The following is a 27,344-nucleotide window of genomic DNA, read 5'->3' as shown; positions in this document are numbered from 1 at the left end:
CACCATTCCCTCTTGTCCTTCTGCTGTTAAGGTATTTCACCTCTGTTTTCTTTGTGTCTCTTCTGTTCCCCTACTTTAAAATCGTGGAAGGTACTCAGAATCCAGTTTAAGTCTTTTTTTTCCCTCTCCACTTGCTCCCCAAATGACAGCCTTCATTTTTGGCCTTTCTATTGCCAGTTAGGAACTTCCAGATATGGTATTCCTTGGAAACTGCAAACTCATATATCTGACTAGCAATGTACATTTTCAATTACATGTTTGAAAGTCAGTTTATAGAGAATATCTCTTCTTTTAATTCCAGACATGTCTCAATCTACCTTCTGCTAAGAAAAATTCATTGCTTTTTGACTTCCTCACTATACAGCAGTTAGCATAACTGATATTAATTCAGTATTATTATTATTTTTTGATTTCTTTGTGGACAAAAGTCAAATATACAAGAGAACAGGAACTGTAGTTTTTATGTTCATGTTTATATCCTGAAGGCAACATATAACCTGGTATGGAAAAATGTATTTTTCTATAACTTGAATAAAATTATGATAGGTAACTTAATTAAATCATCTATTTTTAAGTCAGGTTGTACAGTCAGGCTTGGCATTTTATCTTAAAGAATAAACAAACACAAAAAATTTTGTATAGTAAAAATTTAGTGAAAATGGAAATTAATATATTGGCCAAATATGAAGAACATATATTATTATGTTAGCCACAATGTAAAGGTATACATGATATTACATAAAAAACAATTTAAATATTTAAAATAGTTAAATAAATAAATATTTAAATAAATAGATGAACAGAGACATCAGCACGGTCTTCTGTAAAGGACTAGTGCCTGCACAGGTAAACACGATGCTTCTTTACACTCCTGAAAACATTAGAAAATTTTGATTCAACTCGTGGTGGTTATAGGAGAAATGAGTCTTTGAAATGGAAGAACTCATGAAAGTGTGAGATGACATATCAGTCAATGAGGATCATTTCCATGTTGAACCAGTTTTCAATCCTTCCTCCTTAATCTTTTTTGCAAGTTTGTTGAAAAAGAGAGGGATCTCATGATTTCTGCTCTGACAACCTCCCAGGCACATGGGCTGTATTTCTTCTCCATCAGATAGAGAGTGATTCTTTGGAAGTATTTCTTCACAGCCAGGATGGAGTCCTCATTCATCAAGAGAGTCTCTTCCACCCCAGCCTCCTGTATCACACAGGCTTCCAGGTCATTCAGTTGCTGGTAAAGTTCGGTGGAAAATTTTTCTAGGAGATTCTGTTCCCAAGCAGCAGATGAGTCCTTTGTGCTGAAGAGATTGAAGGTCTGCTGGATCATCTCATGGAGGACAGAGATGGCTTGAGTCTTCTGGAACTGGTTGCCATCAAACTCCTCCTGGGGAAATTCAAAATCATTTCTGTCCTTCAGGCATGAAAAAGGAGAGATTCTCCTCATTTGTGCCATGAGCATCAAAGTCCTCCTGTTATTCATGTTGTGGGTTTGAGACGGATTACAGCCCAGAGAGCAGCTTGACTTGTAGCTAAGCACCAGCAGGGCCATCATTAAAGCAAAGGGCAATGCCATTGGGAATCCTGAAGATGCTGCTGGGCTGGTTGATGAGGAGTAACTCTGAACCCTGGGCTGTAAGTTTTCTGAAGACCTTGCTCTGTGCATAGGTTTTAAATAGGGAACATACTAGCTTCCATTTTCTGAACGTCTTCATGTTTCTTTCTACTTCTCTTTTGGCTTTCCTTTGTGTCATGTCTACACGGGTATAGAGCAGTTTCTCAACCACTTTTATTTTCATTATTACCTCCTCTTTCCCTGCCCCATAGGCTTTTTAGAAATTTCTTTCTAATTCAAAGTCCCATTAAGTTTTAATAACAGGGATACACCATATATTTGTTGAGGTACTCTACATGTCTATTTATAAGGAGTGTAAAGTTTAATCTTTTAATTCAACTTAGTGTTAAGAATGACCAAATGGGCTGGGCCCAGTGGCTCACACTTATAATTCCAGCACTTTGGGAGGCCAAGGCAGGTGGATCACTAGGTCAGGAGTTCGAGACCTGCCTGGCCACCATGGTGAAACCCCGTCTCTACTAAAAATACAAAAATTAGTTGGGCATGGTGGCAGGTGCCTGTAATCCTAGCTACTCGGGAGGCTGGAGCAGGAGAATTGCTTGAACCCGGGAGGCAGATGGCAGATGTTGCAGTGAGCCGAGATTGCAACACTGCACTGCAGCCTGGGCGACAGAGTGAGACTCCATCTCAAAAAAAAAAAAAAAAAAAAAAAAGAAAAGAAAAAAAGAAAAAAAAAAAAGAAAAGAAAGAAAGAAAGACCAAATGAAATTTTTAAGCTAAAAGTTAATAGTTAAATTTAAAACCCATGGGCATTTAACTCAATTTGTTTTTGTCTTTAAAGTGATTTATTTACCTATATAAAATGTAATATGTTCAATTACATCAGCAAATTAACAAATTATAAAAACACATAATAATACTTAATACAATAAAATACTTAAAAACATTTAAAACTGCTAAAGACTATTAAAATTTAATTTTTTTAACATTTTCTTTTAGTCTATTTACCTTTTAATTTTCCTTCATGTTAGAAAATGTTTAACTTCACTAGCTTCTAGATATTCATCCAAATATTGTCTAGATTTTTTTTCTCTTCAGTGCTTGACAATTATTGATGTATTTGAACACCTTTAGTAGAATTAAATAATAAAATATAAAGTATTTGCATTTAATTCTTAAAGCCCACAACACAGTCAGAAATGCTAAGGATTAAACATAAGCAACATTCATAAGATGGCTGCTGACAGCCCATTTGTATACAGAGGCCACCTGAGATGATATAACTTTGACATCTAGTAAACCTTGGAAATTCCTCCAATCACAGCACCCATTTGACATAGGTGTGTAATGCTGATCTTATATACCTTGTATCTTCCATGAACTCAATGTCAGTGCTTTTCATGTGACACACAAGAAAACCCACTGGAAAAAAAAAGTACTAAGGAATAAGGTTTTGTCAGATAGAGTTGAGTTTTAGAGTGTTACCAATCACCGAAATACCTGAGATTTGTTTCCACACTCAGAAATAACTTTTACACCGTTGGGAGCAATATCATACGGAATGAGTATATGTAGTTAAGAAAAAAACATTAATTTGATTAAACAAATTTTTTGGCACTAAAATTTAAATTTCCAAAGGACCTGCAGATGTTCCAATTCTGGTTCATTTTTATCAAACTAAAGGAAACCCTTTTTGTTCTGAATGTCCATAATAGGATGTAAATGTGATCACATAAATGTGTTGTACAATTGTTTTACATGCAGGACAGCAGAAACCTTTATTTCTCATTTTCATTTTCATTTTTATTGAAAACAAAGGTTGTCCACTTTTTGCATCCTAAAGAAGTGGGACAAAAGAAACCCCAAAACAAATGTATATCTAAATTTGATAAAAGTATAAAAAGGAAGCAATATATTAATGGGAAAAAACAAGGACAAAAAGCAACTTACCCACATTCAGCCCAGCCAAGGTAGAGATTAAGGAATGGAGAAGAAAAGAGGCAAGAAAGTGGAACAGATGTAGATCAAAGGCAGCAAATGATCATGGGCTAGAAGAAAAGTAATCATTCCTGATCAAGGGTGTGTTTTTGTTTTGCTGAATACAGCCTTCACAGAGAGTCAGGGGACACACACCAACCGCATGAGTTTGTGCATTAAAAAGGCAAATTTAAAAGAGTACAGTCTACTCTCCACATAATGGTTAAGTGTTATTTCCCAAGCTCTCCCTTAATGTATACATAAACTCAAGAGGTCAATGCTTTTCTTATCACGTCTCTTAGAAGAAACAAGGGAATTGATTATCTCAAAGGACACTTCTCCCAACTTAATGTGTGTATTGTCAATGTTTTGGAATTTAGCCATTCTAATATGTATGTAGTGGTATCTCATTATTATTTTAATGTGCAATTCCCTAGTAGTGTATGATGCTGAGCATATTTTCATATGTTATTTTCCATCTTTATATCTAGTTTGGTTAGGAGTATATTCGGAGGTTTTTCCTAATTTCTAATTGGGTTGTTTGTTTTCTTATTGCTGAGTTTTAAGTATTCTTTGAATATATGTATATATACACACACACACACACACACACACATATGTTAATTTTTAATTTTTGTGGGTATATAGAAGTATATATCTAAGGGATACATGAGATGTTTTGGTACAGGCATACAATGAGTAATAATTTCATCAGGGTAAATGGGTAAATCACCTCAAGCTTTTATCCTTTATGTTACAAATAATGTAATTATACTCTTTTAGTTATTTTTAAATGTACAATAAATTATTGTTGACTGTAGTCACAATGTTATGCTATCAAACTTGATCTTATTCATTCTATATAACAGTATTTTTGTATCCCTTAGCCTTTCCCTCTTTCCTCCTCCACTACCCTTCTCAGACTCTGGTAACTACCCTTCTACTCACTATCTCCATGAGTTCAATTGTTTTAATTTTTAGCTCCTACAAGTAAGTGAGAACATGTGAAGTTTGTCTTTCTATGCCTGGCTTATTTCACTTAACACAATGACTTCCAGTTCCATCCATGTTGTTTCAAATGACAGGATATCATTTTTTAAATGTGTCAATTGTACTCCATTTTATATGTATACGTATTATTTGTATATTTTGGATAATGGCCATTTATTAGATGTCTTTGCAAACATATTCTCCCAGTATGTGGCTTTTCAAATTCTCACGACAGTCTCTTTTGCAAAGCAGAAGTTTTAATTGTAATAAAATCCAATGTATCATTTTCTAAAATGAATCATACTTTTGGTATTTTATCTAAAGTTATCACCAAACACTAGGTCATCTAGATTTCCATGTTTTCACAAGGACATGTTTTTGGAAAGCATACCTTATTTTCTTACTGGGTATGATTCTTTCAGTTGGTGCCAATATTCGGAGTGCAAATCCAAGTTATACTCAGGTATAATGGGTGTGGGAATTTAAATTACAAAACCAATATTATTTTCATCCTTTTCACAGTACCATCTCACCTTAAAATCCTGAGGTTTCACATCTCTAGTGACACCCTCTGTTCTGAAGTGACAAAGTGTAGCTTGATTAATATGGAATCAGGAGTTAATCCCATTTAATTCTAACAGGGAATTAGTATCCAGAATACACAAGGAACTCAAACATCTCAAGAGCAAAAAAAAATAATGTGATTATAAAATGGGCAAATTATTAGGAGTTTGAGAGAGTTTAAGAATAAACAGAAAATGCCAAACAAGTTTTGGTACACTGATAGTACCGCCATATAGGGCCTGCCTTATCTCCTTGAAGACCTCACTAATTCTACAGGAGAATCAGATTTTTATAAATCAAATAAATGTTATTATCCCTTATTTTGATGATTAAAATAAACTCTTCGTATAATTAAACAATTAAAATGTGCAAAGTTTTGAAATTGGCATACAAGTTTCTTTAATAGATGAGTATTCTGTTCAGAAATGTATTTTGCAAAAATTGATAACTTTTACTAGTTTATCCAATCATTTTTATTAGATTTTAGAGTTCATTCTAATCATCACATCCTGAGAATATTCATTATTTCTGAGCAAGCTATTTTTCTTAGTCTATCCAACACTGGGAAAGCAGCATTTTTTTTCTTTGTTCACTTGAGATTCTATTGAGAAATTATGCATAACCTCTCTTCATGTGGTGTTTTACTGTGCAAATTTGTTTTTCTACCCCAGGTTCTTTCCCTTTATATATTCAATTTTATATTAATGAAGGGAGGTGAGCATGACAAAACAAATGAAATGTACAATGTTTCCATATAGCATTCACAAGACCAGATCTTTCTTTCTTCATTCCACTTTTTTTTTAGAAAGTAAAAGTGGTCTGATTTTGCATCCCAATGCACAGGAACAGGAAGAAAACACATGCATATCTAAATGTGATAAAAATACAAGGATCACAAATTTAAAAAGGAAATTAAAACATATATTAAGATAAATGAAAATTTAAACAAAACATTCCAAATGTTTTGGAAACCAGTACTAAGTGGAAAATTTACAGCTGTAAAAGCATACACTTTTACATACACTTTTACAACTATAAAAACATAAATAGAAGAGATTCAATCAACAACCTAACTTTAAACTCTAAGTAGAAAAAGAACAAACTAAACCCAAAGCTAAGAGAAGGAAGGAAATAATAAAGACCTGAGCAAAGTTAATGAAATAGAGCATGGAAAAACAGAAAAAAATTAACAAAATTGAGTTAAATTTTTGAAAAAATTTACAAACCCTTAACTAGATTATGAAAAAAGAGACAACTCAAATAACAAAAACTAGAAATTCAAGAAAAGAGATTACAACTGATGGTACAAAATGTGTCCATAATTGGTGGGTTCTTTGTCTCGGTGACTTCAAGAATGAAGCCACGGACTCTCGCAGTGAGTGTTACAGTTCTTAAAGATGGTGTGTCCAGAGTTTGTTCCTTCAGATATTTAGATGTGTCTGGAGCTTCTTCCTTGTGGTGGGTTTGTGGTTTCACTGACAGGAGTGAAGATGCAGACCTTCGCAGTGAGTCTTACAGCTCTTAAATGCAGCACGTCTGGAGTTGTTCCTTCTTCCTGGTGGGTTCGCGGTCTGGCTGGCTTCAGGAGTGTTAACACCTCATAAAAGCAATGTAGACCCAAAGAGTGAGCAGCAGCAACATTTATCCTAAAGACCAAAACAATAAAGCTTCCACAATGTGCAAAACGAGGCCGGCTGGTTGCGGCTGGTTGGAGCCAGCAGCCTGCTTTTATTCCTTTATCTGGCCCCACCCACATCCTGCTGATTGTTCCATTTTACAGCGAGCTGATTGGTCTATTTTACAGAGAGCTGATTGGTTCGTTTTACAGAGAGCTGATTGGTCCATTTTGACAGAGTGCTGATTGGTGCATTTACAATCCCAGAGCTAGACACAGAGTGCTGATTGGTGCGTTTACAATCCTTTAGCTAGACACAGAGTGCTAGACAGAAAAGTTCTCCAAGTCCCCACTAGGTTAGCTAGATACAGAGTACTGATTGGTGTATTTACAAACCTTGAGCTAGACACAGAGTACTGATTGATGCATCCCCAATCCCTTAGCCAGACATAAAAGTTCTCCAAGTCCCCACTAGATCCAGGAGCCCAGCTGGCTTCACCCAGTGGATCCTGCACCAGGGCTGCAGGCAGAGCTGCCGGCCAGTCCCGCGCTGCGTGCCTGCACTCCTCAGCCCTTGGGCGGTCGATGGGACTGGGCGTTGCAGCACACAGAGCGGTACTGGTCGGGGAGGCTCGGGCGGCACAGGAGTCCACAGTGGTGGGGGCAGGCTGGGGCATGGCGGATTGCAGGTCCTGAGCCCTGCCCAGTGGGGAGGCAGCTGAGGCCCGGCTAGAATTCGAGCAGGGTGCATGCCGGCTGGCAGTGCTGGGGGACCAGGTGCAACCTCCACAGCTGCCAGCCAGGGTGCTAGGCCCCTCACTGCCCTGGGCTGGCAGTGCAGCGCGCGCCACCCCCGCTCCCCATGCCCACCGGAACTCGCGCTGGACTGCGAGCACTTTGTGCAGCCTCGGTTCCTGCCCACGCCTCTCCCTCCACACCTCCCGGCAAGTAGAGGGAGCTGGCTCTGGCATCGGCCAGCCCAGAGAGGGGCTCCCACAGTGCAGTGGCGGGCTGAAGGGCTTCTCAAGTGCCACCACAGTGGACGCTGAGGCGCTGAGAGCAAGGGCTGCTAGAACGTTGTCAACTCTCAAAAACGTTAAGGCTCACAAAAGAGTCCTATAAACAATTAAACACCAATAAATTATATAACCTAGAAGAAATTGATTAATTCTTAGAAACATACTAATTCATGAAGAAATAAAACATTTGAACCAACTTATTACTTGTGAGGAGATTTAATTAATATACAAAAACTTACCCACCATTACCAACAAAAAGGCCCATGATCATGTGGCTTCACTGCAGAACTCTACCTGCCATTTTAAAAAGTAGCACTAATTCCTCTCAATTTCTTCCAAAACACTGAAGAGGAAGGCAGATTTCCAATATCATTTGATAAGGCTGTCATTACTCTGAAATCAAAGCCAGACTAAGATACTATAAGAAATGAAAACCATAGACTAAAATCCCTGTTGAATATTGATGCAAAAATCCACAACAGAACACAAGCAAACCAAATTCTATAGCACATTAAAATGATTATACACTATGACCAAGTGGGACGTAGTTCTGGAGTACAAAGCTCAATACATGAAAAATCAATCTATGTATCACACTGCATTAACTAATGAAGAAAAAAATGCATGATTATCTCAACAGATGAAGGAAAAGCATTTGACAAAATTCCCCTTTCATGATAAAAACACTCAATGAAGTTGAAATAGAAGCAAATTGCCTCAAAATGGTAAAGGCCATATATAAAAATCCCACATTTAACATTGTAGTCAATGGTGAAAAATGGAAAGCTTTTCTTTTAAGATCAGGAACAAGTCAAGGCTAACTTTTGCAAACGTCTTTGCTTCATTAGAAATTGTGATCTTGCAATGTCGACATTAATAATACCTGTCCTCATGGGAAGGCTCTGTCCTCTCCCTCTCTTGCTAGTAAATGTACTCAAACACCTGCCTATCTCTGCTCTGTTAAGGTATTGTTTCATTTTGTTTTGTTTTGAACAAAGTCTCCATCATGACCAAAATTCATGAGATTCCTGCACTGGGATGACTTGCTGGGCCCTAGGGAGGAAGTAGAAGTTTGCAGCTGGCACTGGAGTAACTCTTGCCACTTCCAATTCTTTCAAGTTGAGAGAGCATCAAGGTCACCCATGCTGGGGACACTGATGTTGGCCACATCTCTGTTAGAGAACATGTGCTGTCAGCATTCACTTCAGTCTTCTCTCCTGATCACAATGATTTGAACAGTTGACTTAGGGCTCCTGTTGGAATTGTTCAGTCTCCCGAGGTCTGTCTTTAATTTCATGATGTGTACTTTCGGTTGCTAAAAAAAATGAGAGAGCCCTGTCCCTTCTGCAGTCTCTTCTAGTGGAATTAGAACTTGGAAGCTTCTGAATAGAGGCACAGATGAGATTCTGCACCCAAAGAGCTGGTAAGAATGCAGAATTGCATCTGTGCCTCCATTCAGAAGGACAGGGGTTGTCTCCGTTTACCATAGTTGTGCTGGATTGGGCTTCAATAGATGTTGACCTCTGCAGCTCATGAATCACCTGGCAGGAAGACTGGAAGCAAAGCCAAGTTCCTACCCTTGCTTCTGAGGCTTGAAAAACATGGCTGTCTCCAGTTGTTGCTACATAGTAATCCCTCGCCCTGTCTCCCTAGGCACGGGGGCACTGATCCCTACTCTCCACACCCCTTCTAGATCTACTAGATGTGCTTTGGCTGGGGTGAGGGTAAGAAAAGTAAAATCAAGTCCACAGTGGGACGTGGGTGGGGCGGCCAGCTCAGCGCTCACGCTGCCTACGACACCCCTGCACAGTCGGTCCAGATCTGCTGCTCAGTTCCCCAATACTGTAGAATATATAACAAATTAGTATCTCCAAGATATAAAACAAGACATGGCTATTGAGATTTCCAGGTCAAGGTGCCAGTAATGAGCCAAGTCATGAAATATTTGCACCCTAAAAGGTAATGGAAAAAAAAAGCACATAAAAAAATCAACGAAATAATTAAAGGGGTCATAATATTTGAAGTTTTTATACAATTACAAAGACAGAGATAGGTTTACGAAAGGACAGAAGAAAGAAAAGAAAGAAAAGAAAAAGAGAGAAGAAAGCAAAGGAAGGAAGGAAGGGAGGGAAAGAAAAAGAAAGAAAGAGAAGGAAAAGAAAGAAAAAGAAAGAGAAGGAAAGGAAGGAAGGAAGGAAAGAAGGAAGGAAGGAAGGAAAAGGAAAGAAAGAAAGAAAAGAAAAGAAGAGAGAGGGAGGGAGGGAGGGAGGGCAGGCAGGCTGTGTGCTCCTGCTCCTGTCCTGGTTCCCCATAAGTGGTGGGGGAGGAAAGGAAGGTAAAGGACAAAAACCCTTTAACATGTAAATTAGCATCCTCTAACCCATCAATAGGATAGAAGCAATCTAATGGTTGGGTCTCTAACCTGAGGTAGAGATTTGAGAGATGCCTTCCAAATTGAAACCCCACCCTGCTGCCTGAGAAATTCACATGGGGCCAATTTACACATGTTTCCTGAGGAACTTCTTCAATTACAATTTTGAGCAGGTTACCTCAGTATATTTCAATTCTACCCAAATAGATAGTGCACAGGTGTCAACTGGCAATCACTGTAATCTCTGAAATTCCTTTACTTACGCTAGTGCTCTAACTACTAAGTCTAGGTAGAACTGATGCAAGCTCATTCATTATTCAAAGTGAGAGTAAGAATTTTCTCCTGATTATAAAGTCAAGGGACAGAATCTGATAATAGGAAGGAATTTATAAAACTGGCAGCTTAGTCTTAAGAAAGAGCTAATGTAGCTTCAAACAGGAGGTTTTTTTCCTGGTTTCTCTTGCAGTTCTACACCCAGATTGGCAGGCTGTACTGATTCCTAGTGTAGCAGAATACGTAGTAGGAGGGATTAGACAGGAGGCCCTGGGAGATTGGGCAGGCTGGAGGCAAGGGAAACATTCTGTCTCTTTCTCTCTCCTCATAGCTGTTCATTGCCCTTAGAGAATATGCCCTGCCTGAAGCTGGGAGTATTTTCTCTCTGTGTGATACAAAACCTAAGGAAATGGGCTTATTTCAGTACTGGGGTCAGTTCCTGACAGGAAAGAGCCTCTTTTTAGCTCTGAAGAAAAATCTGCTGCCAGGAACACACTTCTGCATAAACAGAAAAGCCTGCTCCCCACAGACCTGGCTGCTGTCTTGTTCTGTCATGGCCAGTAGGTGGCTGCCTGCTTCTGTTAATGTTGTAACAGCCCCCAAGTAAAACGGAACCTGCCTTTTATTTTCCTACCGCTGCTGTTACATTGTTGTAACAGGGGCATTCCCTCATTTCTGGAAATATTCATCACACGAAAATAAAAAGAGGTTTTTTATATATAAGAGTTTCTGAAAAACCTAGAACTTTCATTCAACTTCTGCTTTTAATTAGTGGCTTTGTACTCTTAAGGGGAAATTGAAGGACAAAACCCACAAGAGGACTGAAATCAGCTATATGAATAGGCAGTGCAGGTTAATGAGGAGTGAAGAGGAGAGAACACTGGGGATTTCTAAAGGAAGAGGACGGAAACTAACGTGATATGGGAGTGAAGAATGGGATCCAAATAAACAGGGAGGAAAGGGGGAAGTATGTCAGATATCGGACTTGAAAATGGGTACTATGTGCAGGTCTATTTTACTTCAGTTTAGGAGATTAACTTATCTTTCAGATATTTCTACAAGTTGCGTTTTCCTGACTGAATATACAATTCAGACTAATCTTCCATCTGAAGGGTGACTATTTTTCAGTCTTCTAGGAACACTTCCTAGAATGCAGTTGTTTAGACTGTCATGTTACTGAAAGGAGGTGGGAGAGTTCAGTATTCTGATATTTATATCTATATAAAAAATAGAAAATAACCATATTTGAGCCCTCGCTCAGTGGCAAATACTCTTAAGTGCTTTAAAATGTTTTAGTTTGTTTAATACAACTGTATGAATATTTCTACCCTATATTTACTTAAGGGAACTGAGGCTCAGAGAAGTCAAGTGAATTTCCCAAGATTATACATAATTGGTGGCAGAATCAAGATACAATGTAGAGTCCTGAACTGCATATTATGGACAATTTTTAAAGTTTCATATTTTAGAATTCTATTAAGTTTTAAAACGTGCTTTGACTCCAGAATTAAACATCTGTCTTGATCCCTTGTCTTTATTTTATTGGTGCAGGTGCATGCTGTTTTATTTTTTGCTGGTGCTCACCTATTCTCTACCTTAGATATTGGGGAAAAGAAATTCCTTGATCCACTTTTACTCTTCCATTGTATGAAGATATTGTCCCAGAATATTGTATTCATTGCAATTTGGTTACTTGTTCATCCTCAAGGGCCAGTGATTTTTTGTGAAGTTTATGCTCTACATGGTAGATAAAATATGAATTTAATCAGGAATAATACATTATAATAATGTAAAAGTATAGAAGAAGAATTCTTGGCATAACTATCCCTACTAGAAAATGAAATGAGTCTTTAATAGTAATGCTGGAAACAGTGTGATATAGGGGAATATTAGATAAACCAACTTTTAAAGTATATAGTCTTTGAAATTATGTGTAGTAATTAGATTTGGGAATATATATATATATAATGCTAATGTGGCAGAAAGGAGTTTTCCATAAGTGGTTCTAAAATGATGAATTGGGAATAAAGGCAGAAGTCAATGTAAAATATCATTCTATGCCATAGATGATAATAAAATTTTGATGGAATGGAGACTTGAAAATAAGATTAGATTTTAAATAAAGAAGAGGGGGCCTGGGCTGTTATTGTAAGCTCATGAAAAATAGTTAAACTACAAAAATATGTGGTTATTTTTAATGTACAAATATTTCTGACTTCTTCCTATGAAACAGAGCATGGCTGAGAGACTTTTCCTAGTAAGATGATGGAGTGGACCCTGATCTTAGGATTTGCTCACCTAGAAACAAAAAAGGTAGGAAAATTATGTAAAATATATAAAAAACACAAACCACTGTCGAAGAATGGAAGAGGAATAATATTTGAAAAGTGTTAGGACATCAATTAGAAAGGGGCAGTATGATGGTTAATTTTATATGTCAACTTGCCTAGGCCAGGGAACCCAGATGTTTGGCCAAACATTCTTCTAGGTGTTTCTGTGAAGATATGTTTTAGATCAGATTAACATTTAAATTAGTAGACTTTGAGTAAAGCAGACTATCCTCCATAATGTGGGTGGGCTTCCTCCAATCAGTTGAAGGCCTTAATAGGGAAAGATATACCTCCTCTGAAGAAGAGGGTATTCTGCCAGCAGACTACCTTTGGACTCCAATTGCCACTTTGTCCATGGTCTCCACCCTGCCAGACTACCCTACACATTTGAATCTGCCAAGATTGCACAATTATGTGATCCAATTTCTTAAAATAAGTCTCTCTCTCTCCATCCTCTTTGTTCTGTTCTCTGAAGAACCCTCACATATACAGCGTAGAAAGCTATGCCATGTCCACCTCCTAAATTTCTTCATCCTCCCCTCTGGAGGGCAGAAGAAGTCTACAAAGGACAAAATGTGTTGAACTTTATCTAAGGCTCGGGTCAACTCCCATTTGGAAAGCAGCAAATTCAAATGTTGAGTGTACAGCCTAAGGAAAACATTCGAGTCCCCTCTGCAGTTGCAGGCCCTCCCTCCCTGCTATCTTAGCAATTCATGCACTTTCTGGTGAAATACCTTCGTAAAAATATGGTGCCTATTATAAGAATGCCTCTAAAATTATACCGAATTTGATATATTTGAATAAATAAGTTATACTAGCTCTCAGGTAAAATGACACTATTCTTTCATATTCCTCAGCTTTCCTGAAACTTCTGTTTTTTGCTACCTAGGCAGTGTTTTTACTACTAAGTAAAAGAGATGTCAAAATCATTATTCAAAGCAACAGTGAAAGTATTCTACTATTTGTTAATATTTGAAGTCTGATATTAGGAATGAATCTGTGAAACTAAGATTGTACTGTTGAGAGTTTAATGCGCCCTATTAACATGAGATTTTTACAATGACCATTGAGTTCCATGCCAAGATTGGCAGCTCTGCCTATCCCTTGGAGTCCCAAAGTATGTAGAAGGGGTGATTCCAAGGAGGGTAGACTGCTTTGCACCATAGACTCTAGGCAGGGGTACAACCCTCTCTGTTTCTCTAACTGCCAATCCTAAGGATTCCCTGCCCTTCCTGAAGCTGGAGAGTCACTGTCTTTGTAAGGAAACAAACAGGGTAGGAAACAAGCTTATGACAATATTTGAATCTGTTCTTGCCAAGAAATAGCCTTTTTCCACATAAAGATAAATCCCCAGAAGTGATAGGGTTTCTGAATAAATCAGCCCTCTAGTCTTGGTGGCTGCCCTTGTCACCTTTGACCATCTTCCCCTGAGAGGTTTTCAGGAGCACACACATAAACTGGATTGTCTTTTCTCTTTCCTTTTTGCTAAGCTACTATTACATTATAGTCAACGGAAATTCAGAAAAACCTCTCTTATAGATGTTTCTGCAAAACCTAGAAATTTTATTTCACTTCTGCTTAGCATTTGTGGCATTTTGCTCATTTGGGAACCCATGAGGTCAAAAGCACAACAGAACTGAAAGCAGCTGTGTGAATGGGCAGGAAAATGAAGGGAGTGAATGACCTGGGTCCCATGGGGAATCCACCCTGGAGAGGAAGGAATCCCTAGTGATATAAGAGTGCATCCTGGAATGCTGAGAGCCAGGGAGGGAATGTGTCAGGTGCCTGAATCAGTAAATAAACATCATGTGTCTTCTGCACTTCGATCTACATGCTTATTCTCCTGTGTCATGTATTTATACAAGCCACCATTCCCTGACTGCATATAAATAGGACATTTCTTTGAAATGAGGAGTGACCATTTTTCAGCCTCTCTACAGATAACAGAATCTAGTTTTTTAGGCTGCCTTTCTGGGAGGTCAGTTATTGAAAGGTAGGACATAGTTCCTAAGAATTTTACAGAAACACAAATAATATTCTTATTTACCGCTGAATGAAGAAAAATAGGGAAATAACTCCCATATTTTAACTTCTTACTCAATGGGAGGTACTATGGTAGGTACTTTAAACTGCATGGGTTCCTTTAATATTCACAAGTATCTAAATAGTTCTATTTATGAGAAAACTAAGGCTCAAAAAGATTAGACGCCTTGATCAACATCACACTTACATCTAAGCAGAATGAAATTTTAATGTCAAATTCTTTCATGTAAATTACAGGTGATTTTGTCAGTTTTGTATTCAGGATCTCTGTGCAAATTGTAAAATTTCCTTTTACTCATGAATTACACAGAACTTTTTCTTGCTGTCTGAATTTCTATGGTTCATGCTGTATTTTCAACTGGTTTTGACCAATTTTTTTTCTTCACTGTATATTGGGAAAGAGATTCTTTGATGCAATTTCTTACTTTTGTGAAGGAAGTTTATCAGTAATGTTTATAGTAATGTGGTTATTTTGGGATCAATATAAGACTCCAATATTCATAAAATCTGATAAAATTACCAATTACCAATATAAAAGAATTCTTATCGTATCTACATCCACCAGAGAGCAGCAGTAAAACTAGTAAATCAATGATGTAAGTAACTTAATAAAGCCAATAATTCCAGTAACTATTATATTAACAGTATTAATGTAATATTTTCATTGAATTAGTCATATATTCTAGCCCAACAAATTAACAAAAACTGAGCAGCTTTGATATTCAAGGTAGTATTAAAATAATGATAAATTATAATTATAAGTTATTGAATGTCATGATTTATAATAAGTATATATAGCATATCATATAATTTGTCACTACATCAATTCTATGAAATTTATCCAGAAAAAATATTGCAGAAAAGGAAAACCTATATACAGAAAAAATAACCTACGTTTTTTCAAGATGTCATCCTATTTCCTTCTTCTCTCCCTACCTTCTCTTATTTACACTTCCACCTTCTTCATTATGGTTTCTGCTGATTAAATCTACCAAAACAGCTGTCACTGCAATTGCCAGTGCCATCTATTTTTCCATTGCAGTGGGTAGTTTCAATCCACACCCTTCATGAATCCAGTGACTACTCTTCTAAGCATGTTTATTTTCTTAAATACGCTTCATCACCTTTCTCTCTCATTGTCCATAGTCTCATATGGCCATTCCACTTGTTTTCGTCGTGGCTCTTCTCTCCCCTTCCTTTAAGGGTTGGAGGCTCTCAGAACCAAATTTAAGTACTTTTCTCCCTTTACACTCTCTCCCCACATGATCACCTCCATTTCTGTGCTTTCAGTTACCACCTATGAACCTCTCCCAGTTGCATTTCTTGTAAATTGCAAATTCACATAACAAACTGACAGTGCACATTTGCACATAGATTTCTACCAGTCAACTTATAGAGGATATCTCTGCATTAGTTTCTATTGCCTTACATGCCTCAGTCTACTTTCTGCTGAGAGAAATTCATTGATCCTTCTTTTTGTTATAGTATTTAACATAACTGATATTAAGTAAAATTACTATTTGTAGGGATTTTTCCCTACAAAAATCAAAGACATCAGAAAGCAAAAACTGTATTTGTTATGTTCTCCTAGATACCCTGAGGCAGCATATAATCTGGCTTAGACAGAGTCCATTTTTACTTATAACTTGAATATAATAATGGCGAGTAAATGAATTGTGCCACCTATACTTTTATCAGGTTGCAAAATCAGGCTTAGGGTTTCATTTAAAGAATAAACAAATAAGAGAATTTTCTATAGTAAACATTTATTAAACAAGGTAAAATACATTAAGTAAATATAAAAACCATATTCCTGTTACATAATTCACAATATAAAGGTGCACATGCTATGTGAGCAAGAATAATTTAAGTTGTATAAGTAGTTAAATAAGCAGATACATCTGCATGGCCATCTGTAAGTCTTTAGTACCTGTATAGCTGAACAGGATGTTGATTAACACTCGCGACAACATTTGAAATATTTGATTCAATTCATCTTGTGTTATAACATAAATGAGTCTTTTCTTCCTCCTTAATCTTTCTTGCAAGTTTCTTGATGAAGAGAAGGATCTCATGGTGTCTGCTCTGACAACCTCCCAGGCACAAGGGCTGTATTCCTTCTCTGTCACATGGAGAGTGACTCTTTGGAAATATTTCCTCACAGTCAGGATGGAGTCCTCATTCATCAGGGCAATCTCTCCTACTTCCACCTCCTGCATCACACAGGTTTCCAGATCATTCAGCTGCTGGTAAAGTTCTGTGTAGAATTTGTCTAGGAGTGTCTCATCCCAAGCAGCAGATGAGTCCTTTGTGCTGAGGAGATTGAAGGTCTGCTGGATCATCTCATGGAGGACAGAGATGGCTGGAGCCTTTTAGAACTGGTTGCCATCAAAATCCTCCTGGAGAAATTCAAAGTCATGTCTGTTGTTCAGACAGGAGAAAGGAGAGATTCTCCTCATTTGTGCCAGGAGGACTATAGTCCTCCTGTTATCCAGGCTGTGGGTCTGAGGCAGATCACAGCCCAGAGACCAGCTTGACTTGCAGCTGAGCATCACCAGGGCCATCAGTAAAGAAAAGGGCAAGGCCATCACAGATGTTGCAGATGCTGCTGGGCTTGTTGACATGGGTGACTCTGCACCTTGGGCTCTAGGTTCTCTGAAGACCTTGCTTTGTGCATAACCTTAAACAGGGAATATATTAGTTTCCATTTTCTGAATTCCCCTCTCTTACTTTTTACTCCTGTTTTTGCTTTCCTTTATGCACTCTCTATGTGGGCTTAGACTAGTGTTTCTCAGCCATTTTTTTTTCACTATTGCCTTCCCTTTCCTTACCTCCAGAGCCTTGATGAAGAGAAGGATCTCATGATGTTTGCTCTGACAACCTCCCAGGCACAAGGGCTAGATCATTTTACCTAATTGATTCCCTCATGATAATAACACATATACATTGTATATGTATTTATATGTTGCATTTATATCTGCATTTTATACATTTGAAAAAGTAGAAAATATGGTTTTTAATTTAATGTAGAATTATGAATAACTAAATAAAAAATTTTAAGCTAAAATTTGAATTTTAAAGCTACTGACATTTGACTTGAATCCTTAAAATTTAATTTTCTGAGTAACCTTTAGTATAATTTATTTACTGATATAAGTATTATTGAATAATTTATATATACAAAGTTGAAATCTATAAAAATATATAACACCAATATAACACTTTAAATTATTTCAAAACTGCTAAAAATTATTTATAATTAAATGATTTTCTCAATATTTATTTGTAGTGTATGTAACTTTTAATTCTACTTCATACAGAAAATAATTTAAAACTTGACTGGCTGCTAGATATTCATCTAGGTATAATCAAATTTTTTTCAGCCCTTGACTTAAGTATTGATGTGTTGAATAACTTTAGTAGGATTAAATAATTTTATTCTCAAAGTCTATCACACATTCAGAAGCACTGAGGATCAAACATAACCTACATCAGTAAGACAGCCAATAGCAGCCCATATGCCAATGGAGGACACATCTCGTGGTATAACTTTGGGATTGAACAAATAATGGAGAGAAAGTCCACTAATGGCAGCCATCTATTCCACATAGGTTGGTAGCTCTGGTCTTGCATTCATTTTGTGTATCTTCCCTGAACTCAATGTCAATGCTGTTCATGAGATACACAAGAAAACCCAAATGAAAGAAAATAAATAATAAAGAGTCATGATTTGCTAGAGGTAAGCTTTGAAGTGTCATAAGCCATTGTAATATATATGACTTTTTCACATCCCCAGGAATTGATTTTTGCAGCTTTGGGAGCAATTTCATCCCTAATGACAGTATACAATTGAGAAAACTTCAATTAATTAAAAAAAATTTATTGACATTAAAGTCTCAAATTTCCGTTGAGACATTTCAATCCTAATTGAGTTTTAAAAAATCTCATCTTTTTTCTAAATATCAATAATGGTATGTAAATAGTATAAATGGACAGTACAGTTGTTCTATATAACATGTAAGACACCATATATCTTTTTCACTTCCTTTTTTATAGGAATCAAAAGTTGTTGCTTTTTGCATCCCAATTAATGCGGACAAAAAGAAAACAAATGTATAAGTAAATATGATGAAAATGTCAGAATGACAACAATATCCCACTGGAGTAAAAAATGACAAAATGTAACTTAGCTACATTCAGCCCAGGCAAGATGGACATTAAGGGATGGGAAGGAGCAAAAATTATAAAAAGGATGTAGATCAAAGGTAGCATATGGAAATGGGCTTGAAGAGAAGTAATCATTACTGGTCCAGTGGATGTTTTGGTGAATTCAGCCTTAACTGACAGTTGTGGTAGACACACCACACACAAGACGTTGTACACAAAAAAGGCAAATTTGTGAAAGCACAATATTCTCTCTGAAGAATGGACAAGTGTAATTGCATCAAGTTCTCCCCTGGTGTCAATGATCTTCATGTGATACACAAGAAAATCCAATGAAAGAACATAAGTACTAAGAGATAAGGTTTTGTTAGAGGGGAGCTTTGAAGGGTCATAAGCCATTGTAATATCTACCATTTGTTTGCACCCCTAATAATTAATTTTTGCACTGGTAAATAAACTCAGAAGATCAACATTTTTCTTGTCATGGCTTTAATATTAATAAGAAGAAAGGGAATAGATGATGTCAAAGGAAACTTCCTTAAACTTAATAAAGATACTAAAAATAACATTAATAAAAAGAATAGTAAGTAGCTAAATTGTTTAGTGTTTCTTATCAATCAGATATTGTTCTTAGCACTGACAAAATCTACCCTAATTTTATCTAATAAGGAATACCCTCATTTTTCATATTTATTGAAAATTTACTATGTACCCAGCCCTATTTAGTCGCTAGAGGTATCAGTAACCAAAGCAGATAGTGATAGGTTGCACTATTTTCCCCATTTACAAAAGAAAAACCCAGAAGCACAGGGAGCTATTGAGTTGTGGAGCCACAGCTGGAATCCAGAAAATTAGACTCTCAATCCTCAGCTCTTACATGCTTTCTGGAATATTTCTGGCCATAAAAACTAAAGCTGATTTCTAGAGTCTGATCAATATTTTCTAAGTACAGTCCCGCCTAAAGCATGGCATTGTCCTTCTTTTCATCTCCTTTTCCTCTCCTTCATTTGCTTATGCCTAGTATGCTGCATTATGATTAAGAAAGGCCTCAATTTACTTACATATGTTATATACTAGTTTTGTCTTCTTGAGAATGTATCTTCATAAACTTAAATGTACTTGTAAAACGCTGTTCACCCTAGTAATATATTAATAAGTAGCTCCTTGAAAAGCTCAGCATATGTCTACCCTTTTGTTCAAATATCCATAAGGCTTTAGATTTCTGTTTGGCACAAGCCTAAGTAAGACTAAGTCATGACAAGGCTAGAGACATGAGCTAAATAAGAATGAAACCAATAAGCTAAGTCTCAGAGCTCAGGGAGACCACATCTAGAAGGGCTCACTAGAGGGACTAAAGGAGAAAATGGCAGCGCTTCTGGAGAAGCGAGGAGAGTCCAGCGCATTAGAGTAGGAGGACTGAGATGTGAAAAGGCTCTGAGTCACTTGACTTGCCTGCTGTTTGATACCTTTTATGTTGTAGGCCAGCAGAGTTTACTGCTGTGTTAATTTTACCCACTTGCTTTGAGAAACAGAGCTGACATGATGGGCAATACCTGGATAGAACTAAAGAAAAAGAGTTGGAAAAAAAAGTGTTTGCACAGGTGGGAAGTAATTTGGCAAAAGTGAGCATAGAATTGGAGCAAAGTTTGACTTCAGCCTTTCATTTTTTGGTGTGTCTTAGACGTGATAGTTACCTATCCTTATCCTGTAATTATTTCTATGTTCTCATCACACACAGAAAATATGAATGACCTTGTTATCACCATCCATTTTACATGTGATAGTAGTGTCCATTTCAGTTTGATTTCCAAAATATGGAATGTAGTATTCAGAATGCCACTTTAGGTAGATAAACCAAGATTTTGCAATTTGAGTCCTTGGCCAAATTTTTTGCCTGGAAATGTTTTCATTCTTTATACATGACTATATTCTTTTTTGCTTTTTCAATTTAGTATTGTGGTTTTCCATGGCTGAAAATCAAGATAGTCCCATTTCCAATCCCCCTCCCTCCAGAAATATATGTGTGTATATATATGCTTATATACACTTAAATTTTATGTAACATAAGTTTATATACTTATATTAATATATATTACATTTTTAGATTATGTATTTTGTATTTAATATGTGTAAATATAATTATGTATACTTAAGTATATACAGCTTTAAGTACTATATACACTTTGACAATATCATATAATTTAATATATGCTTATTAAATTATACTTAATATATTAAAATATATTAAATTTGTATATTATTAAATACAAAAGTATACATAATTTAAGCATATGTTTTTAAATATACATAAAGAATATATAGGCCTGGTGTGGTGGCTCAAATCTATAATGCCAGCACTTTAGATGACCAAGGCAGGAGGATTGCTTGCAGCCAGGATTTACCAGCCTGGTCAACAGGAGACACCATCTCTACCAAAAAACAAAACATTAGCCAGGTGGTAGTTCACACCTGTAGTCTCAGCTATTTGGGATGACAAGGTGGGAGGATCACTTGGGCCCAGGAGTTTGAGGATGTAGTGAGGTATGACAGCACTACTGCACTCCAGCCTGAACAAAAGAGTGAGACTTTGCCTCAAAAAAAAAAAAAGAATATATATTTATATATCTTATATATGTTTTTGTACATTTTAAAATCCATATGTAAATATAATGTACAAAAATATGTATACATTTGTATATTTTAATGTATATACTTCAATATATACCTTATATAGAATTATAACATATATACTGATTACAATATTTACTTATTTATATGTATTTAAATATGTATAAATATGTAAGTGTATATTCTGTATATATCTATAGGTAACTATATAATACTATATTCAGTTAGTTTCAAATCACCTTTTTCTTTTAGGGTTGAATTAAAGAGTTGTAGACTGGGAAAATGGTTTACAAAATATTTTTTACTTGGGCCTAAAAATAATCATCAATGGTGATTTGAAACTAACTGAATCTGAGTAAAGGGATTATTTTATTTATTTATACTATTCACAGAGCAGCCGTTTTCTGTCACAACTTGCTGAGACACTGGTTCCCTGGAACAAGCTTCACGGGGGCTGTACAATTTTTCTTCTGTGCAAGGCACTACTCTGACAATGGAAACCTGGGCTCTACTCCTTCACAGTTTTACAGACAGTCCCCTTTCCTAGAGTTTGGGACATCAATGTGTTAGACCTCAGGAATGTTAGGGGAGCTGCAATCAAAACTTCTCTTGTCTGGATTTGGTGAAATGTGGACTATACACAGGATTATGTTATTTATTACATTGAAATTAAAGGTAACTATCATTTACCATGTTCAGAGTCTCAGCCAGTAATTTGCAAACTTTATTTAATCTTTTCAATTTCCTATGTGACAACTATTAAAATTGTCTCAATTTTGCAGAAAAGGAAACGAAAACCTGATGTTGTTTAAGCTCCTAGGAGCCACAGATTTTGTCAGAAAGTGGCAGTTTCTGCTGCCTCCCAATTTCCCTCTTTATTAGCTTTTAGTTCGTCCTCTTGGCTGCACTGAGCATGCTAGTGTTTAATTAATCACAATCATGTCTTAAATGCCATTCTTTGAATCCATGGAGGGTAGTTATCATCCTGTTTTACTTATCTCTTAATCCAAATTACCAAGCCTATTGTCTGTCACATATATGCAGTAAGACATTTTTAGTGACAGAATAAAGACAACTGGATGACTTAACCCTGGGTTTTCAAGTTTTATGCCACCGTTATCTACAGATTATGAGCTGTGGCTCTTGTAAAGAAAGGTGGAAGAAATCAAATCTAGTGTATTAGTTCATTAAAAGGGAAACGCAGAGAAGTGAGGAAACATGTATTTCAGTGCAGTTTAAGAAGTAAAAATGTCCAAGATGAGACCTCTAAGTACCATTATTAGAATTTTAAAAGAGACATAGATTGAGACTCAGATAGGCTTTTATTTCAACATTGAGTCTCATTTGGATGGGTATATCCTATTAGATTGAGAGTTCTGCCATTTTCTGAGTGTGTTTAATTTCCATTGTCATAATACAAAAGAAGTGTTGAGGTCATGACATTATCTGAGACCCGTAAATAGAAGAGGTGAACAAAGTGGAAATAAAGTTGAGATAAGTACAAAAACTGAAAATCCTAATCTGGTTATGTAAGAATCTCACAACAAGGAAGTGCTGAGACAGGCGGGTAAAGACTCAAATGACCTAGCCAGCTGCATCCCACCAATGACCCTGCCAAACTCTTCCCTAGTGACACTGAGGATGATATTCTGCAGTTCTCTGCACCCTTAGCTGTGGCCTAGCCCAGAGCCATGGGCTGCCATAAATAGGTGACCTTCAAAGTTCTGCACCAAACTGGGAGAATCTTTCTTTTCTTCCTGTCTGAAGAACAAGAATGTTTTCAATTTTCCCCTGGAGCAGCTGCATGGCACCAAATTCCAAAAGGCTCAGGCCACCAATGTTCTTCATGAGATGATCCAGCAGATGATCCAGCAGATCTCCAGTGTTTTCAGCACAAAGAACTGAAATTCTTTACTGGGCTTGATCAGTAGCTAGAATTTCTGGAGACCTGTTTGGGTGCAGGAAATCAAAGAGACCTTGAGCAGGAGAATTCCAGCCTGGCTATGAAGGAGTATTCACAAGGAATCAGTCTCTATGTGAGAAAGAAAGAACACATCTGTTGTGCCTGGGACATTGTCAGACTGCAAATTAAGAAAGGAAAATCAATAAATGCCTTTTCTGTGTTAATAGGCTCATCAGAACTCCCAGGAGGTTGGAAAGGAAACTTATATTTAGACCCAATATCAGTCAATTGGGTCTCATCTACTGATTATGTGGCTTCAAGTTTGTAAATATTCTTTCAATTCAAAGACTTTCTGCTTCATTTTTCAATGTATTGAGTCATTTTTGTAAGATTGTGTTTCAACAATAAGAAGAAATTGTACTTTTTTGTTTGTTTGTTTTTGACAGAGTCTCACTCTGTCACCCAGGCTGGAGTGCAGTGGCAGAATCTCGGCTCACTGCAACCTCCTCCTCCCAAGTTCAAGTGATTCTCATGCCTCAGCTTTCCAAGTAGCTGGGATTATAGGCATGCACCACCATGCCCAGCTAATTTTTGTATTTTTAGTAGAGATGGGTTTTTGCCATGTTGGCCAGGCTGGTCTCAAATTCCTGACCTCAAGTTAATCCACTCACCTTAGCTTCCCAAATATTGGGGTTGCAGGCATGAGCCACTGCACCTGGCAAAATTGTACTTTTGAATAGGGAGAAATTACATTTTTAGCTCGTAATAATTAAAATGTATCCAATGATAATTGCTGTATATTCAAAATTTATTGTTTATAAATACAGTCAGCTTTGCCTTCTGGTTTCTTTTGTTTGATGGGGATGGAGAGGGTACTTAAATCTTTACAGTAAAAGTCAGGTCTTACTCAAACCCTCAAAGAGATACAAAGTGCCCTTAAACCTTTAATCTGCTTTCAAATCCAAAAGGAACATTAATTCCATTTATTCATAAATCGTTTTAAATATCTCTGCTCCAGGCAATTTACTTGTCATTGTGAATGTATTGGTAAGTTAAATAAAGACTTGACTTTCTTTAGTGGAGCACTCTTCCTGAGAAGACAGTTCTAAACAATAAGTAGGTAGGTAGGAATCCTAGGGCCATGAAGGAGATGAACAATTCACTATAACAGATTATACCAGCTGAAGTGAATTCAGTTTTACTTATGCTTTCTTAGAGAAGTCATATCTGATGACTGTTGATTCAGTTTCAGCGGTTACATGAACTAGAAACTAAAGTGAAATACACAATCATCCACCTTGAAACTTCAAATAAGTAGCAAATACCTTTTATTTGCTGGCTCTGTGGATGGTGCCAGTTACAATGAAAAAAAGTAGACACATTCTCTGCTGTCAGGGAATGACAGAGTTTCCAGTCTGGTGGGATGTGGGCAAGTGAGCATTTAATTAAAGTAATGCTAATGACTGTGACAGGGAAAGTACCAGATTCTGGAAGCATGTAGGACTTGTTTCTGTCAGGGAAAGCATCCAGGAGAAGTAACTGCTAAGCTGGCATCTCAAGGACCTGTGGGAGTTAACCAAGTAAATGTGGGATGTTCAAAGGGTCAGAAACAGGAACAGCAGATGTGAATATGTAGTGGCCAGAGGGTGAAGGGAGGGAGGGAGAAAGCAGAAGTTAGAATAGGAAGCAGGTGTTGCATTGTAAAAGGCTTTGTAAGCAATTATGGGAGTATGATTCACAGAAATGATAATTAGAAATATCGAGATGTTTTAAGCAGTGAATTGATGTCAACAAATACATATTAGAAAACTCTTACAGCTGCCCTTTGAAAACTGGGTTGGGGTTTGCTTGCACATACTGGTTAGAAAGGTGGGAAGTGGACCCATTAGGGCATAGTTATTGTACCCATTGAGATAGGTAACAGGTTTGGAAGGTATTTATTAGGTTGTAGTAAAGAGTAAAGCTGAATGTAAGACTGATGACTAAACAGAGGTGTTAAGATGCTTGCTGAATTTTTGGGATGCCATAGAAACAAGCTGTAGACTAAGCCTCCAGACAAAAATATCAAAAATTAAACCAGAGAACTGTCCAGATATAAAAACCCACGGTTGATGATGCTGCTCTAGTAAGAACTAGAAAGAACTTCCATGCTCTGATGCCATTTATTTTCCTAAAACCTGAACTTTCCACCATAGAAAGTCAACAACTCAGCCAACAAATACAGAAACACCATGCAGAGCCTATATCTTCTTGTGGACACTTTAGGATCAAAAGCTCATGCAGGTGCTCCAGATTGGCAAGTCTTTCTTGGTGCCCATGTCCTATCTACAAGGGAGGCTTGAAATGTACATTATCTTGCCTGCATTGGTGATTTGGTTTTCCATTGATGCATAATTAATTAATCAAAAACTCAGTGGTTTAAAACAACACACATTTATTACCTAACAGTTTTTGTGAATCAATAATTCAAGAGCAGCTTCGGTGGGCTTAGAATCTCTCATGAGTTGCAGTCAAGATGCCAGCTGGGGCTGCAGTTGTCTGAAGGCTCTATTTGGGCTGGCAGATCTGTTTCTAACATGGGTCACTCACATGGCCACTGATAGGGAGTCTCAGCTCTTCATCACAGTCATTTGGGCCTCCCCATGGAGCTATGTGGTATGTGCTCACAACATGGCAGTTGGCCTGTACTGGAGGAAGTGATAAGAGATAAACATGGAGGAAGTGCACAATTTTTTATGACCTAGTCTATAATTTAAACACCATTGTTTCATTGTATTCATTAGATGGGAATCACTGCATCCAACACATAAGTCAAAGGAGGAAAGAAAAGAATATGAGAAAATCTGTGAATATATTTTAAAACAACCACAACTAGAATTCATAATGTGAGAGTATCCCTTAATGTAGAAAGAGTATTTTACAGATAATGAGTAGGCATAGTTATGATAGATGATAAAACTACAGATGTCAAAAGGAAAGTGACATTGGATTTGGGGGCTGAGTTTCAATGGATCTCCTTGGTCTCATAGAGGCATTCCCAAATGGTAGTCATGAACCTGTTGTAAGTGGCTAGACTATCTACTAGGTAAGTGGTAACGGTGAATGGGAAATGTCGATATTGCAGCCCAAGAAGTGAACAAAATAGACATACCAACGGAATCCATAACTTATTCCCCTTGAAGGATAAAGTACAGCTAGTCCAGGGCATGGGAGGGATTATTAATGTAGAGTCAGCCTTGAAAATTAGAAAACTTTTTCTGGCTGGGGGCGGCGGCTCACGCCTGTAATCACTGTGGGAGGCCCAGGCGGGTGGATCATCTGAGGTCAGTAGTTTGAGACCAGCCTGGCTAACATGGTGAAACTCCGTCTCTACTAAAAATACAAAAATTAGCCAGGGGTGGTGGCAGGCGCCTGTAATGCCAGCTACTCCGGAGGCTGAGGCAGGAGAATCGCTTGAACCGGGGAGGTGGAGATTGCAGTGAGCCGAGATCACGCCACTACACTCCAGTCTGGGTGACAAGAGTGAAACTCCATCTCAAAAAACAAACAGCAACAACAACAACAAAAACAACAACAAAAGCAAAACAAAAACTCTTTTTCCTTAATCTTTGAGTTAACTGATGCTTTCAAGTATATGTATATACATATATGAAAGGTTTTGTGAAATCTGTAATTTTCTTATCTGGAGAAGGATGGAGAGAGTAATAAATAATTGAAGTAAACACTGCTTTGTATGTAGAAATGAAGTATGAAGAAATAAATATTACACTGACTCAAATTAGGTTTTTATATTGAGTATGTTTTGGTTCATGATTTAACATGAATTAGAAATAAGTTCTAATGGATCACTAATTCCTGGCTGGAAGAATTTTTTGACTTCTAAGTGATAAAGTA

At 37.1% G+C, this 27,344-nt stretch overlaps 1 protein-coding gene and 2 pseudogenes across 2 annotated transcripts in view; 1 reads left to right on the top strand and 2 right to left on the bottom strand.

Moving 5' to 3' along the window:
* Positions 1–644: 644 nt before the first annotated feature.
* Positions 645–1,623, bottom strand: LOC105537892 (interferon alpha-14). The gene has a single exon (XM_011977588.1). The coding sequence runs from the start codon at positions 1,571–1,573 to the stop codon at positions 1,004–1,006; it is 570 nt and encodes a 189-aa protein (XP_011832978.1). The 5' UTR covers positions 1,574–1,623; the 3' UTR covers positions 645–1,003.
* Positions 1,624–16,638: 15,015 nt separating this feature from the next.
* LOC105537897 lies at positions 16,639–17,343 on the bottom strand (annotated as a pseudogene).
* A 5,640-nt stretch (positions 17,344–22,983) lies between these two features.
* Positions 22,984–27,344, top strand: part of LOC105537896 — a 48,476-nt pseudogene continuing 44,115 nt past the window's right edge. Inside the window, exons 1-2 of the transcript XR_001005792.1 lie at positions 22,984–23,002; positions 23,203–23,429. The product of XR_001005792.1 is annotated as an interferon alpha-6-like (transcript). The remainder of the gene's footprint in view (positions 23,003–23,202; positions 23,430–27,344) is intronic.

This window comes from Mandrillus leucophaeus, unplaced genomic scaffold (genome assembly GCF_000951045.1).
Source record: "Mandrillus leucophaeus isolate KB7577 unplaced genomic scaffold, Mleu.le_1.0 Scaffold1802, whole genome shotgun sequence".
Classification (NCBI taxonomy): Eukaryota; Metazoa; Chordata; class Mammalia; order Primates; family Cercopithecidae; genus Mandrillus; species Mandrillus leucophaeus.
This window is presented reverse-complemented; position numbering and strand designations above follow the sequence as displayed.